The 19,151-nt window shown below is 37.6% G+C and overlaps 1 protein-coding gene across 1 annotated transcript in view; it reads right to left on the bottom strand.

Moving 5' to 3' along the window:
• Positions 1 to 19,151, bottom strand: part of gfra2b (GDNF family receptor alpha 2b) — a 107,614-nt gene that overhangs the window by 58,773 nt on the left and 29,690 nt on the right. Inside the window, exon 3 of the mRNA XM_017711204.2 lies at positions 15,334 to 15,411. Within this exon, the coding sequence (XP_017566693.1) occupies positions 15,334 to 15,411 (78 nt within the window). The remainder of the gene's footprint in view (positions 1 to 15,333; positions 15,412 to 19,151) is intronic.

The raw sequence follows: 19,151 nt of genomic DNA, 5'->3' as shown, positions 1-19,151 counted from the left end.
TCCAACTGATTGCGCTTGATTTTAATTCTCAAATATGTTTTGACAGTAAAATCATGGCTGTTTTTATTTCTGAATGCATCTCAGATGTGACCCCTTTTACTTCTTCAGGCAAAACAATCCTGATCCCTCAAAAACTAGGCTAATTAAAACAGCTGCCATTCCTCAAAAGCAACACATTTTGCCTGTGGAAAAAAATACGTGCCACATATCCTTACGGACACACCTCAGATGGGATCCCTTTTAATTCCTCACTCAAAACAATCCACACCTTACCCATTAGCAGCTCAATTTCAAAAGCAGCCTGCTTTCAAAAGCATTTCTATTCGATTGTGCTTGATTGTGATTCCACAGAATGTTTGAGCAGGGAAAATCTTTGTTGTTCTTCCTTCTGACTGTGTCTGAGGTGGGATGCCTTTTAATTTCTTGGAGAAAAACAACCCAGATTTCTCAAAAACATTCCCTTTTGCCGGGCAAAGTGTGTCCATTTGTTGTGCAGCATAAATTTAAAACAGCAATAATTACTCTAAAGCATTCAAATTCCATCAGATTGTACTTGATTGTGATTCTACAGCACATTTGCCAGCCTTTTTTAGGATTTAATTGTTCTGGTCATGTTTAGAGCAGGATACCTTTATGTATATATGGAATCGGCTAATTCCATATAGGAACGATTAGGAACTGCATCTGTTCTTCCTAAAGAATAAAAATAGAAGCCACCTCAGATGTGTTCAAAAAGTTCAGCCCAATTAAAACATGCCCACCAAAGTATGTTGCAGAGCAAACAGCAGGGTAAATTTTATTGGACAGATCTTTTTAAACCCATCTGAGGTGTGTTCCCATTTTATTCCTCAGTCATGATTCTTCAAAAACAGCACATTTCATTGGGCTATTCTTACTTCTGGACACATCTGAAGTGTGAAACAGGCCTCATTACTCAGAAACAACATGCTTTGTCCATTGAAAACAATGGTAATTCCTAAAAAGCAGCCCAATTCCATTTGATAGTACTTAATGGGATTCTGCAGAATGTTTCAGCAGGCTATTCTTCCTCCAAAACATATTTTTACTTCAGAACATTTTCTTCCGTGGTAAGAACAGCCTTGATTCTTCAAAAATCAACACATTTTGTTGGGCTATTCTTCTTTCTGGACACATCGGGGGGCCTGACTTCTCCAAAACAACATGCTTTGCCCATTAAAACAGCTGTGATTCCCCCAACTCCATTTAATAGCTCTTGACTGGGATTCTGCAGAATGTTTCAGTGGGCTGTTCTTCCTTCAAAACATGTCTGAGGTGGGATCTCACCTTATTCCTTGAAAAAACGGGCATGATCCCTCAAAAGTAACATGCTTTACCTGGTAAAATATGTGCAGCACATCTTTCAGGACACAGCTGAGGTGGGATTTCAAGGCAGGAGCCCCTGGTTCCTCAAAAACAACATGCTCTGGTTCCTCTAATGCAGCCTGATTCCAATTTGATTGTGATTCTGCAGTACGTTTCAGTAGGCAAAATCACAGCTGTTCTTATTTGTGAATACATCGCAGATGCTAACCCTTTGCTCAGGGAAAACAATCCTGATTCCTCAAGAACAGCATGCATTTTCCACTTAAACTGCGATTCCTCAAAAGTAACATGCTATTCCTGGAAAAGTTGGCTGTTTGTTGTGCAATGTATTTTTGTCGATTCCTCAACAACATGCTTTGTCCATGAAAGCAGCCTTGATGCCTCAAAAGTAGCCCCATTACATCTGATTGTTCTTGATTCTGATTGTGCAATATAGTCTGGTTGTCAAAATTGTGGTAGTTCATTGTTCTAAACATGTCTATGGCAGGATTTAAATTCCTGGTAACACTTTCCTTGATGTGCGTCTGCATAACACATTCATAACATCTTACATAAAGACTTCATAACATGTTCATGAATATTTAAATGAACATTTATGGACTACTCAATCATTTTACTGAAATATATTTTTCAAATTAAGTTTTTTTATTTTGACTAAACTAGATTTTTAGTAAAACGCCTCATTTCTGGACAGCCAACATAAAAAAGACCTTGCTTTACCCTTTTGCTCATTAAATGCTTTGACACCACCTTACTGAGATTCCTAATATTTATTTATATTAATATTATTAATATTTAAGAGTAATTTACTGTCCATGTAGCAAAGTGGCATGCAAAGCAACAAATGCTTAAAAAAGAAAATGAAAAAGAAATCAAAGTATAAATGAATGTCAAAACATTTAATGGCTAAATGATTTTTATGGTCGTCCAGAAATGAGCTGTTTTACTGAAAATAATAGACTTTTTAAAAAATCTCTCTCGATAGAATATCTTTTATAAATGTTGATTTAAACATCCATGAACATTATGAAGTGTTTGTGTAAGATGTTATGAATGTGTTATGTAAACCCTTCAAGTAAAATTGTACCTAATTCTTCATGCAAAACAATCCTATTTTCTCAAAATCAAAATGCCTTGTCCATTAACACATCTTTTAAAGCAGCCCAGCACCATAAGATTATACTTGACTGTGTTTCTGCAGAAATCTTGGTCAGGCAAAATCAGTATTCTTCCTTCTGAGCCCGTCATCTTTTTATTCTTGAACAAGCACTGATATGATTCATCAGCAACAATATGCCTCGCCCATTAAAACAGCTGTGATTCCTTGAAAGCAGCCAGATTCCATTTGTACTTGATTGTGATTCTGCAATGTTTTGACAGGCAAAATCACAGCTGTTTTTATTTCTGAACACATCTCAGATGGAGAGCGTTTTAATTCCTCAGGCAAAACATCATGACTCCTAAAAAACAACATGCCTTACCCATTGAAACAGCTGTGATTCCTCAAAAGCAGCCCATTTGAGTCCATTTAATTTACTATGATTCTGCAATACGTTTCAGCAGGCAAGATCATGGCAGTTCCTCTTTCTGAACTTGTCTAATGTGGGATCCTGTTTTATTTCTCAGGAATACTGATTCCTCAAAAACACCACACCTTGCCCATTAAAACAACTTCTTTTCTGTATTTTAATATTTTATACGAATGTTAGAACCTTTTTTTTTGCTATCTGGTGTCAACAAGAGAAGGATGGGTTTCCCTTCTGAGCCTTAGTTCCTCTCAAGGTTTCTTCCTCTTGTTCAAAATGAGTTTTACTTGCCATTGTCGCCATTGGCGACGGTCATGAGGGCTCGGACCCGGATTTTTCTGTAAAGCTGCTTTGCGAAAATGCCTGTTGGAAAAAAACGCTATATAAGTAAACCTTTGCTTGACTTGATTCCTTGAAAGCCCTCTTCCTTGAATAACCTCTAGAACATTGAAGGTGGAACATTTGAATATTTGAAAGTTTTTTTTGAGGAAAATGGTAAGTTCACCTGGTAAGACCAGAGTTAAGGTGCTATGTGGGGCCTTATTGATCATATCGCTGCTGCTTCTAGCTCATGGAGGCAAACTTGAATTCTCACACTTTACTAAGAATAAAACAAGCCAATCATGAGCATACTGAAATACAAATAACTAAATAACTGACTTCCTTTACAGCCTGATTCCTCTCCATATTTCTTCCACTTTGGGTCTCGAGTCTTTCCAAGTCATTAGGTTCAAATCCAAGTCAAATTTGAGTCACTCATGTTCTAGTCAATTCATCTGTGTTTGAGTCAAAGTCTGAGTCATTGGTGATCAAGACGATGTCTGAATCACTGGTGTTGAAGTCAATGCCTGAATCATTAGTGTTCAAGTCAAAGTCTGAGCTGTTGAAGAGTTTGAGTCACTGGCATTCAAGCCAGCGTCCGTGTTAGTGGTCAGGGTTCAAGTCAAAGTCTAGTCATTTATTCCACTGGGAGACCCCCGAGACCTGTGCCACCATTTGATCCCTGAACTCACAAGACATGAAATGAATTGAAACAAAGCAGAAACTAAACAAAAACTTGTCTGTTTCAATAAATAAAAACAAAATTTTATTGCATTAAAACACACAAACAAAACTGCAATTGAAAACCAAGATAATGTAATGTAAGATGTAAGATTCCTAATGAAAATATAATCACTCTGGTCATGATTCCTTGAAAGCAGCATGACCAAGATCACTATGAGGCACGTGCAGAACAGCAGGAAGCCTGAGGTCCAGCCTGTGATGCACGTTTGAGTTAGTAATTGGTGGTCTAGTGTCAGCAGATCCAGAGGGAAACTTTTTTTTTTTTTTTGAGGCAAAGAAACGAATGACTCTCACACAGGCTGAACAACAGCAGCCTCTTGAGCTGATAATTCAGCTCACGCAGATCTGGCTGAGGACAGAGATAGACTGGGTTTTGCGCCTGAACTCGGTGAAGGGGAAAAGGTCAGCTTTGAAGTTGTCAGAGGACTAAATTAGGAACTTGCTCTCTGTCTCTCCGTCTTTCTGTCTCTGTGTCTTATCCTGTGCTCTCTCTTTCTTCTATTCTCTCTCACTCTGTCCATCTTCATTCTACAGATTTGTTGCAGCAGACACTTTCAGACCTGGACAAATAGGCAGAGGAACAAACTGAATCAATCTTCCCAAAGTATAATGCCATTTATCAGCTACCAAAACCCATCTGTTTGCGTGAAAGAGCTTTAGAGCTTGTTCACCAGCCACTGGCTCTTTCTTCTCCACAACTGAACTAATGACTCAGCTTTGTCCTTTGGGTTCATTTAGTAAAACAAACGAGTTTTACACTTTTCTTAAAAGCAGAGCCTCTTGGAGGTGGTTCAGAGATGTGCTGCTGTCCTTTCTTTGCTTTCCGTTTCATCCTTTTTCTTAAGAACGTCTCGCCTTGACCATGAACCATTTTAATAAGAAGATTCTTATATCGCTACCACCTGGTGTGACAAATAAATAAATAATCTGATCTGCTTGGCGTATTATTTCCTTTAAAGTTGTCTCCAGTTGAAGTGTCCTTTCAAGATGGGTTCTGTCTCAGCAGCCGGTTACGCACTAATCGATTAGAAATGCTTCTCTTGTCTCAAACATCCTTTAATGTTCCAGTCTTCTTTATGCTCTCCTTTAAACGTCACATTCTGTTATCTTCGTATCTCTCCCCCCTTCTCTATTTCTGCCACCCTCAATCTTTTTACCCCCTCTTTTTTCTGTCCTAGAAACATCTCTCACTGAGATTCCTGGACAGTTTAATGGTTAAAAGTAGGGAGACAGTCTAACACATTTTGGTTTTTGATCAATAATTTAAAGGTATTTGAGCAAGATTATTAATCTTATTATACAAACAATCTACACATCTCTGATAGAAATGACAACATAAATTGGAAGGGGAAAGCTTGTGTTATCCTAGGTGGTTGCTAGGGTGTCGCTAGGCCATTGCTTTGGAATCCCAGGTGGATGCTATAGTGTTGCTACAGTCCATTGATTTGGAATCTCAGGTGGTTGCTATAGTGTTGCTAGGCTGTTGCTATGGTACCCCAAGTGGTTGCTAAGATGTTGCTAGGTCATTGCTTTGGAATCCCATGTGATTGCTAAGACGTTGCTAAGCCATTGCTTTGGAATCCCAGGTGGTTGCTAAGGTGTTGCTAGGCCATTGTTATATCTTAAGAGGCTGATAAAGTGTTGCTGAATCATTGCTGTTTTCCTAAATGGTTGTTAAGGTGTTTCTGGGCCTTTGCTATGGTATCCCAGGTGGTTGCTAAGATGTTGCTAGAACATTGCTTTAGAATCCCAGGAATGTTGCTTAGGTGTTGCTAGGCCATTGCTTTGGAATCCCAGGTGGTTGCTGAGGTGTTGTTAGGCTGTTGCTAGGCCATGTTATCACAGGTGATTGCTAAGATGTTACTATGCCATTGCTATGATATCTTAGTTGTTTGGCAAAGTGTTGTTGAGCCATTGCTGTTTTCCTAGATGCTTGCTAAGGTGTTACTAGGCATTTCCTATGTTATCCCAGACGGTTGCTCAGGTGTTGCTGGGCTGTTGCTAGGCTACGTTATCCCAGGTGGTCGCTATGGTGTTGCTAGGCCATTGCTATAATGTCCTAGGTCATTGGCAAAGTGTGGCTGAGCCACTGATGGAACCCTGGATGGTTGCTAAGGTATTATTGGGCCTTTGCTATAATATTCCAGGTGGTTTTGGTTTTGAAAGTTTTGCTACGTTATTGCTTTGGAATCCTGGGGCAGTTTTCCCACTTAAATACTTCAAATATGCAGTACTGTACCAAAGTCAGACCTCGGTTAAAATGTTGTTACACTGACAATGATTAAAGTTGAGATTGTCTCGCTATAAACCAAAGATTTGGAAATTTCTTTAAAAACTGAAAGTGAGTTTCCTGAAAAGAATGGAAGCTGTAATAAAGGTAAAGAGTGACTCACTGAACATTCAAACATCTGATATTAGATTTAGTTGTTGAGGCTTCTGTGTGATTTTCTTATATTAAGAAATGACTAGTCTTTAGTGGTAATTAAATAAATGAAGAGCGGTCTCTGACTTTTGAATACATATCTTTGTATAAATAGTCCATGTGTTGTATTAGCTTGTGCCCTGCTCTCCCCTACTGAACTGACTCTCAGACAAATTGAATCAGACAGTTCCCTGTTGTAAAGTTGAATAAACAAATAATCTCAGTTCAGAGATATTGCACTGTATCTTGGCTGTCCTGTGATCTGTTCAAAAATGCATTTGTTTTGTGAATGTGTGTTTGCATCCCCCCCCTTTTGAACTAAAGCTTTTGTGTTTTGAGAGGCTTTTGTTTGTCTCTGAGATGAGCTTGGAGGAATAAGCTTGTTTGAATTCTAAAGAATTTACAACATAATCATTCAAAACAGGGTGTGACTAATCAACAAAAAATATACCTTTTTTTTGGGCATCCGTGATAAGAGCAGGGGGCAGTAAGTGCTTTAGTAAGCACTGCAAACCGATATATTGGTAAAATCATGTTTTCGGATGGAAATGACCCATGAAACGAGCCCTGACCATCCAGCTGCATCAAAACACCACCATATTTTTTGATTAGAGCATCCCTGATGAAGTGGCCAAACAAATGACCAAATAATCTCTGCACATTTCCCTGTAGTGCACATGGTGAAGCTCTTGGGTGCTATTTTCAGACGGCAATGCTATCTGTCGAATATCAGGATCCAGATTACTTCTGGTGTGGGGTAAATAATGAGAAATGTGATCTGGCGCATAAGGAATTGAAAAGAAAATAGCTTTTCATGACAGAATGGAGGATGGCTTTTGTTCCTTTCCATCAGTGCGGGAGGTGAGTGTGTTTTATTTTCTATATTTGTATTCTCCCGCTCACTTTTCCTTTGCCTGAAAAGGTCTGAAAACCCCAGGTGATGTCTCCAAAAACTTGATATACTCAGAACCCTGCTATGCACTTAATTTGTGAAAGAAAATACAATCAAGTTTCGGAGTTGACAGTGGACGGAAAGGAGAAAAAAAAGCCTCCACACGGTCAGGGCTATGAATCATGCCTTATTCATGCAAGTTTTTTCCTCCTCAATGCTGTAATTATGATTCATATAAACTAATTTTGTTCTCCTTGGTGGTCAGACTGAATTGCTGTTATAATCGTGACTAATACAGCCCCATTTGCACCAATTATACCAAACTTAAGTTGTATTGTAGTAAAAGTACCATACATACAGTGCTTGATGGATCTGTTGGAGGCTTAGGTTGTTCACACTGCCTAATCAGGTGCTTTGTGTTGTTGGTGGAGGATGCTGAAAAATATTGCTACACAATCACTGTCCACTTTATTAGGAACCCTTACCTTGGGTTCCCATTGACCGGAACATTTTGTGGGTTCTGCCTACGTTAGAGGTCAACTATGCACTGTACACTATAGTCCAGGAGTTGCCTAAATTGCTCTGGTCACTGTAGCAATGCAGGAAACAGTCTTGCCTAGCTAGTATCTAACAAAATGGCAAGGAGAAAGATTTAAGATAAACATCAATAATTTGGAGATTAACTGATTATTTGCATTTATAATCACTCCAGCTGGTTTCCTCATACGTTAAATCTGCAATGACAAACTGCTAAACCTTAAAACGTCATGAAACTGAAGTCAGATTGTCTTGAATTCAGGAGGCACCATTTAAGGTGGAATGGGAAAATTTTCTCTGTGAAACTACTGAGCGTTATTCCTGTTCCGATTCTGATCGTGTTTTGGCTTCCTGCTTGTGTTTTCTTTTGAATCTGATTTTTGGACTTCGACTTTTTGTGCTGTTGCCTGGTTTATTGGATTCATGGTTTTGACTCATCGCTGGTTTTGTGGACTCTGCCTTGCCTTTCCCTTGTCTGTTATGATCGCCTTTCTTATTTTGCGGTGTTGACCCCTTGGGGGTCTGGACTTGACCCCTTGCCTGTCTCCTGACTACTCTCTGCATCTACAATGCCCCAAGTAAAGCTTCCTTTTTGATCTTTAACTGCAAGCGTCTGCTTTCTGGTTGCACGTCACACTGGCAAACGAGAATCTGACTTAAGAAGTCAAATGCTGAGAGACATTTTACAAGTAACCGTTCTACTTTTGAGGATAAGTTTCAGCTTAAACCTGTAAAATGTAAGGCATATTTGACACTTCATGCTTCATTTATGCACTAAAAACTCCATATTTAATTTTCTGTATGCAATGTATAACTTTTTTTTTCAAGCTTCAAGAGGTGTTCAAGCTTTTGCATATGGCTGTAGGTGTACAATTACAGACTGTAGTCTGTACCATTCACCACCCAAAAATATCCAGCCAAGAGTGACTCCTGTGCATAGAAAGTAGCCATTGAAGAAATTCAAGAGAACAAACAAGGCCTGTGACATGCCATTGTCTGTTTGTGCCCTCAAGCTCTGGCAGATTGGAGACAGTAACATGGAGGAAAGCAAAAGCCACTCTCCAAAAAATGATGTAAATACCGCCACTGAGTTTGTCAGGGTGAGTTTGGAACTGTGAATATTGACTGAGAGGATTCTCCTAACCCTAATTTACTCAACTGCACTTTCCTCCAGTGGTTTGTGTTAGCACAGCAGGTTTTCTCTTGCAAGTGCTTTTACTGTAGAACAAATCGGAATGTTTGGAAATATGAAGGTTGGCTATACCTCAGAGTGGATAATCCATCCAGTGAGCAGTAGAAGCAGCCCCATTTAAGCAGCAATAAATACAAACAGAACAGACTGAACCAAAATATGGTCAATAATGGTCAAAATAAATGTTTAGTTTGAGGCTATGATGTCAAATGTTTTAGGGGAAATAGGGTTCATATATCTTTAAGAATTGTTAAGTTACTCTGTCACTGCTGAGAGAGTGAGAGCGAAAGTGATTGAAGGTTCTGTTAGGAAAACTACCTTTTGTTTTCTGGTTTATCCTCCTCACAGCTCCCCCAATTCTCCTTATTCTATGTTAAGTTTAATTTCACTACATAAACCCACTAATAATTGCTGCTGTGTTTTGAAGCGCCACCACACTTTAGTGTGATTTGGCAGCCATGATAAGTGTGCTAAAGTGTCTGGGTATCACCTCAGAGCAGCTAGCCTTGAGTCTGCGACTTATAGAGTTCCCCATATCTCCATATACTCTGCCTCAGGTTGTAACGCTGGGGAGCAAGGAGGCGGATGCATACAGGAGGGACAGACATAATGAAAAAGAAAGACAGGATAAACAGAGTAAGAAGGCCGGAGGAGCGAACACCAAACAAAACAATTCAGACCATATATCAAACATACAAACAATCAAACATCAAACCTGAATCATAACAAACAAAGACCAGCACCAGACTGAGGAAAACACAGGGCTTAAATACAAGAAGGCTAACGAGGGTTCACAAGACACAGGTGGAAAACAGGTGGAAACAATCAAGGGCGGAGACAAGAAACAAGGGGCAGGACCAGTAGGAAACCATACAAAGAAGCACATGGACAAGACTAAAAGGTAAACAAAAGCACATGAGGAGACTGGGAGGGGCCAATCATGACACAGGTATACGTTTTCCAGCTTTCAGAAGCTGGTAGAGCTGCTAAAAGTAATATGAAACCCAGTGAATGCATTGTTAGCTAATGGCTATTAGCATTATCATAGCACATAGTATAGAAAATAATTGTCTGGTTCTCATGATTAAATGAAACATATTAGTTGAGTTAATGGTGAAGTTGTTGGAGAGGAAGATCAGTTTAAATGGAATTAAACAGCAGCAGAACAGGTCTAGCAGCTCATTTTCATCAGTATCAATAATTCCATTTGGAGCAGACAGTTTCTCAATGTTTAGTAGTGAATATGTAGATGTGCAGACTAACTCAATATTTAGATCTTGCATCACAAGATCACTGAAAATGGTCTGTTATTTCACCTAACTCCGTTAATTAACTCAGTATCAGGATTGCTATAAAATCCAGTGCAGCGCTGCCAGCATTATCCACCTGGAAGTAAGTTCTTTGTTGCTGGAATACAATTCTGTTACGGCCTATAATTTGTTAAATTATGCTGTAGTTTTAATAAATAATGCTTTCATTTAAACCAATTCTCACATCATATGGCCATCTCTTACTGTGCTAAGCTAGTCTGCGCTGTTTGTAGTGTGTTATTGATATTACTCTCTTAGTCTTGGCTTTATGGCTTTAGATATATTAAACTTTCAACTTCATTGAATTCAGGTGTTTCAATCACTTCCATGGCCACAGGTGTATAAAGCCAAGCCCCTGGGCCTGCAGACTGCTTCTACAAACATTAGTGAAAGAATGGGTCGCTCTCAGGAGCTCAGTGAATTCCAGTGTGGTACCGTGACAGGACGCCACCTGTCCAGTCGTGAAATTTCCTCACTACTAAATATTCCACAGTCAACTCAGTGGTATGATAACAAAGTGGAAGCGATTGGGAACGACAGCAACTATATATTTATTTATTTATTTATATAGAAAGGGTTCTGTATAGCACCAAAAAGGGCTCTTCTATTGTAACAAGCTTGTATTGTAACAATAGAACAACCCTTCTTGGTGTTACATAAAACTTTTTAAAAAAAGGTTCCATATAGATCCATAAGCCACACATTCTCCATTAATCTGAAGAACCATTTCACCATGCAAAGAACGCTGTATGGTGAAATGGTTCTTCAGATTGGTGGAGAATGTGTTTTACATGTTTCAGTAGGAAATCGTTTTGAAATTGGTTGTGTATATATTACAAAAAAAGAGTTGTTCTACTGTTACAAGCTTGACATCTTAACAATGGAAGATCCCTTTTTGATGCTACGTAGAACCATATAACACAACACATTCTCCATCTAAAAAGTATTTAAGCATACAAAGCGTTCTTTGAGTGTTTGTGGTTCTATATTAATTAGTAAAGATAAACATGCTACACCCTTAAAGACGGATGGGGGTCTTTAGTAAGGATAATGCTTCTTTACAGAACCATAAAGAATCATGTTCTTTACTAAAGAACCCTTAAAGAAACATGTTTTTAGAAGCACAGTCTGTGTTTTTGTGTCTGTGGTATCTGGCACGGAACCAGAATTTATGATCAGAATTGTGAAAATACCATCCAATAGCAGCTAAACAGAGATTCCAGTGTCAGCTGCCATCACTGGTGCAGCAAAACCTGGTATCTCTGACATTGTAACAATACAGGAGACAGTATAAACATTCTCTACTTTGAATGGATTACAAATTTCGTTGAAGTCATTTTCAGGTCATTTCTATTGGAACAAAAAAGGAACTTTCACGTTAAAATTTTAACACATCATAAATGTCAGCTGACATGTTCAAGTTCTGCACAAAAAGGACAAAAAATGGAGGTTTTGTCTGCAAGGTATGCAATGAATCATTTAATCATACAAAGAGTTCTTTCAGTGTTTATGGTTCTATAAAGAACCATTATCCTTACCAAAGAATCCATGAAGATCCATCTTTGAGGGTGTATCATGTTTATCTTTACTAAAGAACTATAGAACCACGGACACTCAAAAAACCTTTGCATGACTAAATGGCTCTTTGCCTGGTGAAAGGGTTCCTCAGAGTGATGGAGAACATGTTTTCTATGGTTCTATATAAAACATGTTTAAAAAGGGTTCTATACAGCACCAAAAATGACTGTTTTATGATAACAAGCTCGACATCGTAACAATAGCAGAGGGCTTTTTGGTGCTGCATAGAACCCTTTTCTAAGTATGGATCTACAGCACATCCTCCATCAATCTGAAGAAAAGTTTCACTATACAAAGAGTCATGAAGTCATGCAAGAGGCTCTTGGCTCTATATCGAACCATTATCTTTACTAAAGAACCCTTGAAGAACCATTATTGTGTCTTTTCAAGAGCAGTTTCAGTGTAAACAGAACTTTAGCAGAGTTCATGTTAGTGGTCAGGGACTTTCCTCTGCTTTAGCTGGGTATTAATAATGAGATGTACCAGCTCATGTTTTAGTGATTGGAAGCCTCAGGCAGTACAGAACAGAGCTGGTCTAAATGTTGGCTGATCTGAGTGAATAAGAGGATCTGAATATGTGTGATGGGGGGATATACTCTGAGGGCATGGGTAGAGTTGATTTAAGAAATTGTGGATTTGCACTGGAATCTCACACTGGACTTCTGTTAATGAATCAGCCTGTCTGATGTTGAATGAGGAAAAGAAAACCCTGCCGTATATTGTACTGTACATTCTAAGATGGTTCTTCAAGGGTGCTTTTCTAAACAAAATGGTTCTATGTAGAATGGATGGAGAACATGTTTTAGATGGTTCCACATAGAACCTTTTTGAAAAGGGTTCTATATGGCCCCAAAATGGGCCAGATAGAACCATATACAACACTTTTTCCATCGATCTGAATAATTATTTCAACATGCACATGGTTCTATTATACACCAAAAGGTTTTCTTATTGTGTTACCAACTTGACATCAGAACAATAGCAGAACCCTTTTTGGTGCTGTATAGAACCATATCCAACACATTCTCCATCAATCTAAAGAACAATTTCACCATGCAGCAAACCATTTAAGCACACAGATGTTTTTCTGAGAGTTAATGGTTCTGTAAAGAACCATTGTGTTTACCAAAGAACCCTTGAAGTACCATTTTTTAAGAGTGATTATTATAGTTTTGGGTTCATTGATCATTTCAATGAAACTTGACATCTTTATGTTGGTACAATGTCTTCAAATTAGTGCCGGGACAATTTTGGGTTCAGGTTGCTGTTGTAGTTTGTTTTAGTTGTGTTGTTTTGTTGGTGTTTATTACATTTTTTTAACAGAATGGGCTGTTACCCAGCAAACATGACAGCCGTACTTCTCAATGGGTCCATTGTTTTCTTCTTTTTTGTCTTTTTCCTTTTTTTAATGAAATAAATCCCATTGGACTTGATGTGAAGGCAGCTGTGCATTACACATTGCATTTGCTTTTTCATCCATAAAAATCAGATCTGATGTTTAAACATAAACCTCTAATCTCAGAATGAAAAAATGTGCTTTTCCTGCTGTTTTCTCTGCGTCACAGTGTTGCACTCACTAATGCTGTGGCTCACAGAGCAGCTTGCTGCAGCATGTGCAGAAGTAGAGCCAGGACCATAGTATTGGGTAACAAAGTAAAACATTCATGCATACAAAACGGAAAAAGCGAAAAAAATGTACTAATGATTTTATGGCTTTTATAAAAAAAACAATAAGTGATCCTATCCCTCCTTAAAGAAAGGCTTTACCCAAATGAGTCTGTAAACATATTTCTATGCATCCTCCAGTGGTCTTCAGTGTCTCTTGAGTGAGATTTTCTGGCTTTAAGATGAGCAAAACCCCTTTCTAATGATCTTAAAGGTGGGAAGAGCTTCAAATTCTTTGGGGTGCCTTTTTGAGAGCCGTGTTGAAGTGCTTATGTGTTTTTATCTTATTGGAGCTGTGTAATTGTAGTAACTGTCTTTGAATAATCATTACAGTGGAGAGAACAGATTACTCAAGTGAGAGATGAGATAGATAAGCTGCAGTTTGGCTATTTAGATATCATACCTCTTTTTCTCCAACTGAAAGTAAACACTCTTCTCTTGTGTCCAGTTTGCACTGAATAAAGTCTAAATTGCTTTTTTCTTTATGTTTTTGTTCAACAACAGACATAAGAAATGCAGTAACACTAGCTTTGTTGCATTTATTAGCCTGTATCTCAGTGACTAGACTCTTAAAGATGGTTCTTCACGGGTTCTTTAGCAACGACAGTGGCCCTATATAGAACCATGGACACTCAAAAAATCATTTACATGCTTGAATGGTTCTTTGCATGGTGAAATGGTTCTTTATATTGATGGAGAATGTGTTGTATATGGTTCTACATAGCACCAAGGGTCTGCTGTTGTTATGGTGTCAAGCTTGTAACAGAAGAAGAACCCTATTTGGTGACATATGGAACCACATGAAAGCTTTCATGTTTTTGTGAATGGAGAAATGGCTCTTCAAATTGTGCCATATCTAACTTATATGTAACTTATATGTAACTATGTTTGAAAGGGCTGAATATAGCACCAAAAAGGGTTCTTCTATTCTTACAAGCTTGACATAATAAAAATAGAAGAACTCTTTTTGATGCTACATAGAACCATATCCAATACATTGTTCATCATTCTGAAGAGCCATTTCACCATGCAGATGATTCTTTTAGTGTTATTGTTCTATACAAAACCATTGCCTTTACTAAATAAACCTTTGAAGAACCATCTTTTTTTAAGATTGTAGGCTATCAGTCATAATTAGTTGACACCACAGGGATTCCTAGCATGTTTTTTGTGTATTTCTGTAGTGCATCTGCACAATAACTCATTAAACTCCACCTTAGGGCCCAATTCCCTTATTAAATTTGTAAAATAATAAGAAGTATGTTAATGTACAGATGCACTGGTTAGTCTTCAGACTAGTAAATCGTTCATTTCAGGCTCAACATTGTATTTGCTGATGAATTAGCAATATTTACAGATAAAAATGGGTAAAACTGTGATATTTCAAGGCTATGACCAAAAATGAATCTGCCAACCTATTTCTGAATCGAGGTAACACAGCAATAAACAGTGACAAACCACCTTAAAGCTTTTATTCTGGCCCAAATAAAGACCGGCTGTATTTAGAAGAGAGAGAGAAACAGAGAGGGCTGCTGAATCATAGACAAATAGCTTGAGGTTTCATGTGAACAAATGTGACATTGAAAAGATGCAAATTTGTATTTGTCCTGATTGCATGTGCCCTGAACTCGACCCCTCTGTTCACTCGCCCTCTGCATTTTACAAAAAAAATAAAAATTCAATAATTTGATGTTGTCCACCCCCACGGGCCTCTAACCTTGGAGGTCAGTGATGCACAATGCATTTCATAAGAACAACCTTCAGTGCTGAGTGTGGCTCCAATTAAAAATGATCTCTCTTACCCGAAATAATGGAGGCAAGCCGGAATTCATCAGAGAAGTGCATGGGCTCGTAGGGGGACGTCTCGTAAAGCTCCTCTCCTGCAACGTAAACAAGCAATATTAGAGAATAAAAAGGCCATGAGAGCCCCAAGAGACCATAACAGACTCTGTTTCTGCAAATTAAAACAAATTTGTCACAAATGAATCAGACACTACCTGACTTCAGAGATTAATTTTTCAAAAAGATAAAAAATAAAATCATTTTAAAAAATGATGCTCAGAACAAACCCATTCTTCCTTGTTACTCTTAACAAAGGCTTTTTCAGGAGCACGTCTGCTCCCAGAGCACTGGGGCTTAGCAGCCATATGACTGGAGCCAGAGCGGCAGAAAATCTCAAATTAGTCCCTCTGTGGTGGATCTTATGCTGGACTTTTAATCTAGCATTCATAATCCAGGGCTAATCCCAATCCTACACAGCAGCTCTGCTAATCTGAGGAAGGAACGCTCAACTTTCTTTGGACTGATAAGATGTTTCTGTGTTAAGGCTGCATGAAATGGACGAAGTAGCATATTAGCAATTATCAGAGGTGGATGAAGTACACAAATCAAGTACTTGAGTTAAAGTAGAGCTACCCAAGGTAAAATATTACTCCAGTAAAAGTAGAAGTCCTTACTCTAGACCTCCACTTGAGTAAAAAAGAATTTGCCTTCAAATGTACTTAAGTATCAAAAGTAAAAGTAGTAAAAGATTAATTATGACTAATGTCCTGTTATCATTTTTATAACAAGACTCGCTTCATGAACTCATTTTAGGTGAAAGTCCTCCAGCGTCTCTCTTGGTAAACCAGTCTTTTAATAGAACATCATTAATTAGTGACGCTGACGTCTATTAAAATGATCATAAGCACAAAACACTGAAGACAAACAGTTTCCATCAGGGAGAACCGAGTGGCTCTGAAATCACTTTTACAAACAAGCAAAGTTTCAGTTTAAGATTACTTTGTAAATTAGTTAATAAACAAGTTGAATAAACAAGTTACAAGTTTAAACTCAGGATCACACATAAGTTTTCCTTTACTGTGTTGATCTGTAGGTCTCTGTTTGTAAACATAAACTAACCAAAACTAATTTACTATAAAATGAAAGTGTTTGTATGAATTCAGAAAAAAAGAAACGTGCCAGTCAAACTGCATGTGTGTACATATTTCTATATTGTGGTCTATTTACACAAAGTCTGGTTAGTTCATCATTTAGGGACGTATGTGCTCCCAAAATTTTATGCAGCTGCGCTGACGTTGAACCGTGTGCTGCACTGGGTCAGTATGACCAACAGGTCAAAACAAGCTCAGAACAAAGTGACCGCTGTGCCCTGATTGGTGTTCTTGCTTTGTGGTTCTTTTGTTTTGACATGTTACATTTTATACACACAAAAACCAAAAGGAACGACAGATTTCTCAAAATGTAGTGGAGTAAAAAGTCAGATATTTGACTTTGAAATATAGTGGAGTGAAAGTAATACTTAAGTAAAGTACAGATACACGAAAAAACGAAAGTACAGTAACGAATTACATTTACTTATTTACTGTCCACCACTGGCAATTATCCTGCAACACAGTGGTTGTGATATGCCTTGTGAATCTTTGAGCTCACAGCTAACCAATTTGATTAACAATTCATTGGCTTTTGATTTGATTCAAAGGCAATTTTTGTGAATTATGAACGATTTGATTCAATACACTAAATCGACATTTCATTTCATGATTCAATTCAGCTGTAAGTATTATAAAGAATTAAAAGTATTGATATAATAGAGTGAAAGTTTCCTTAGTACTTCTCAGGCAAAAAGTTGATCAGTCAGATTATTTACTAATCTTGATTACAAAAGAGAAATGTGCTTGAAATACATTGTATTAGCTATACAATACAAGATAAACAATAACAAAAAAATAGAAACGTTCACTAATGATGACACACATGTCAGAGTTGACATGAAAATTGTTTTATTTTTCCCCTAAAATACAAGCTGGTTACAATGATGTGGCCACACAATGGTCCTCAATGCAGTAGTTCTGAGATCATATTTGTATAACAAGTTTCTGAGATCTTTCATTTGGTTTTAAGAACCTGAAACTCGGTCCTATTTAAGTTGAATGTGCTTTGTGCAACAAGCTGCGAGAGCTCTCTACACTAAAACAAAGACCCGCAGGACTAAAAAAAACAGACATCTCCAGCAGAAAAAACAGTGCGCACAACTTGTCGCTTCTATTGACAGCAAATTGAAAAAAAAGTCTGCAAAAGCACACAATCCCTAAAGCCCTCGGAACAGTAGACGTCTCTAAAGACTTTAAAGAGATTATTAAAAGAGTGAGAATCTCACACTTTTTTTGAGTCTGACACACCAAATGACTTGCAAATTCTCCCTGAACTGAACCAAACTCACTGATTGGCTCACTGTGTCACAACAGTGACTATATTATACTACGTTTTTGCACCTTATTATCTTAATATCTTGTAATAATGATGTATTATACCAATATAATTGCATTCTTACCCAAAATTGAATAATTCATGATTTCAGCATATCATCTCACAAAATCAAGAAAATGCGTCATTACTTTGAGATGTTAAATAAATTATTTGAGGAAACAAGCCAATAATGTAAGAAAGGTAATCATCATTTCAAGATAGTGAGTCAAATATTTGAGAAAATAAATCAGAAGTTTGAGATAATAGCACATTTTGAGAAATGTCATAATTTTGCGATATTATGTCAATAATTTAATTATTTCAAGATAAGTCAATTAAAATAAAACTAATTTGCAATAGTAGGTCAATTATTTGAGAGAATAAATAATAATTTTGAGATATGTAAACTCTTTGAGAAAATCAGTCATAATTTGGATACACTAAGTCAATATTTAAAGAAACTGAGTGATGATATTTAAAGATTTAAGTCACTATTTTTGAGAAAATGTGTTAACTTACCAGTATGAAAATGGAACCCTATTCCCAACAAGGTTGAGATGCTGTGCAGAATGTAAATAAAAATAGAATGCAATGATAGGCAAATCATGCAAACCATATTTTTAAAGGAAAACAATACAAAGACAACATTTCAAATGTTGAAACTGAAAAATTTTATTGTTTTTGAAAAAAATATATTGAATTTGATGCCAACAGCACATTGCAAAAAAGTTGGTATGGGGGCATGTTCACCTCTCCTTTTAACAACACCCTGTAAACGTTTGGGAACTGAGGAGACACTGCTGTAGTGAAATGTGAAATGTTTTGCCATTTCTTGTTCGATACAGGATTTCAGCTGCTCAGCAGTTCTGAGTCTCATTTGACATATTTTTTCATTTCATAACCCTCCAAATATTTTCACTGGGTGACTTTTAGACTGCAGGCAGGTCAGTTTAGCAATCTGACTCTTAATACGGAGCCATGCTGTTCTAATACATTGGCATTGTCTTGCTGAAATTATCAAGGCCTTCCCTGAAATGTATATAGCATACCATTATATGCACTACAGCATTAATGGCAACTTCACAGATGTGCACGTGACCCATGCCATGTGCACCCCTATCTGAGTGGTCTTTAGCCCAGAGGACGCAATGTCCATGATTTCCAAAAATAATTTCAAATGTTGATTTGTCAGACCACAGGACACTTTTCCACTTCACCTCAGTTCATTTCAAATGAGCTCTGGCCCAGAGAAGGTGGCGGGATCCTTTTTATATATAATTTCTTCTTTGCGTTTTAGAGTTTTAACTTTTGCTGATGCAGTTGCAGCCTAGCTGAAAATGAATGTATAATACAATAGTCTACTGAATTAGTG

The sequence above is a fragment of the Pygocentrus nattereri genome, chromosome 18, assembly GCF_015220715.1.
Source record: "Pygocentrus nattereri isolate fPygNat1 chromosome 18, fPygNat1.pri, whole genome shotgun sequence".
Classification (NCBI taxonomy): Eukaryota; Metazoa; Chordata; class Actinopteri; order Characiformes; family Serrasalmidae; genus Pygocentrus; species Pygocentrus nattereri.
This window is presented reverse-complemented; position numbering and strand designations above follow the sequence as displayed.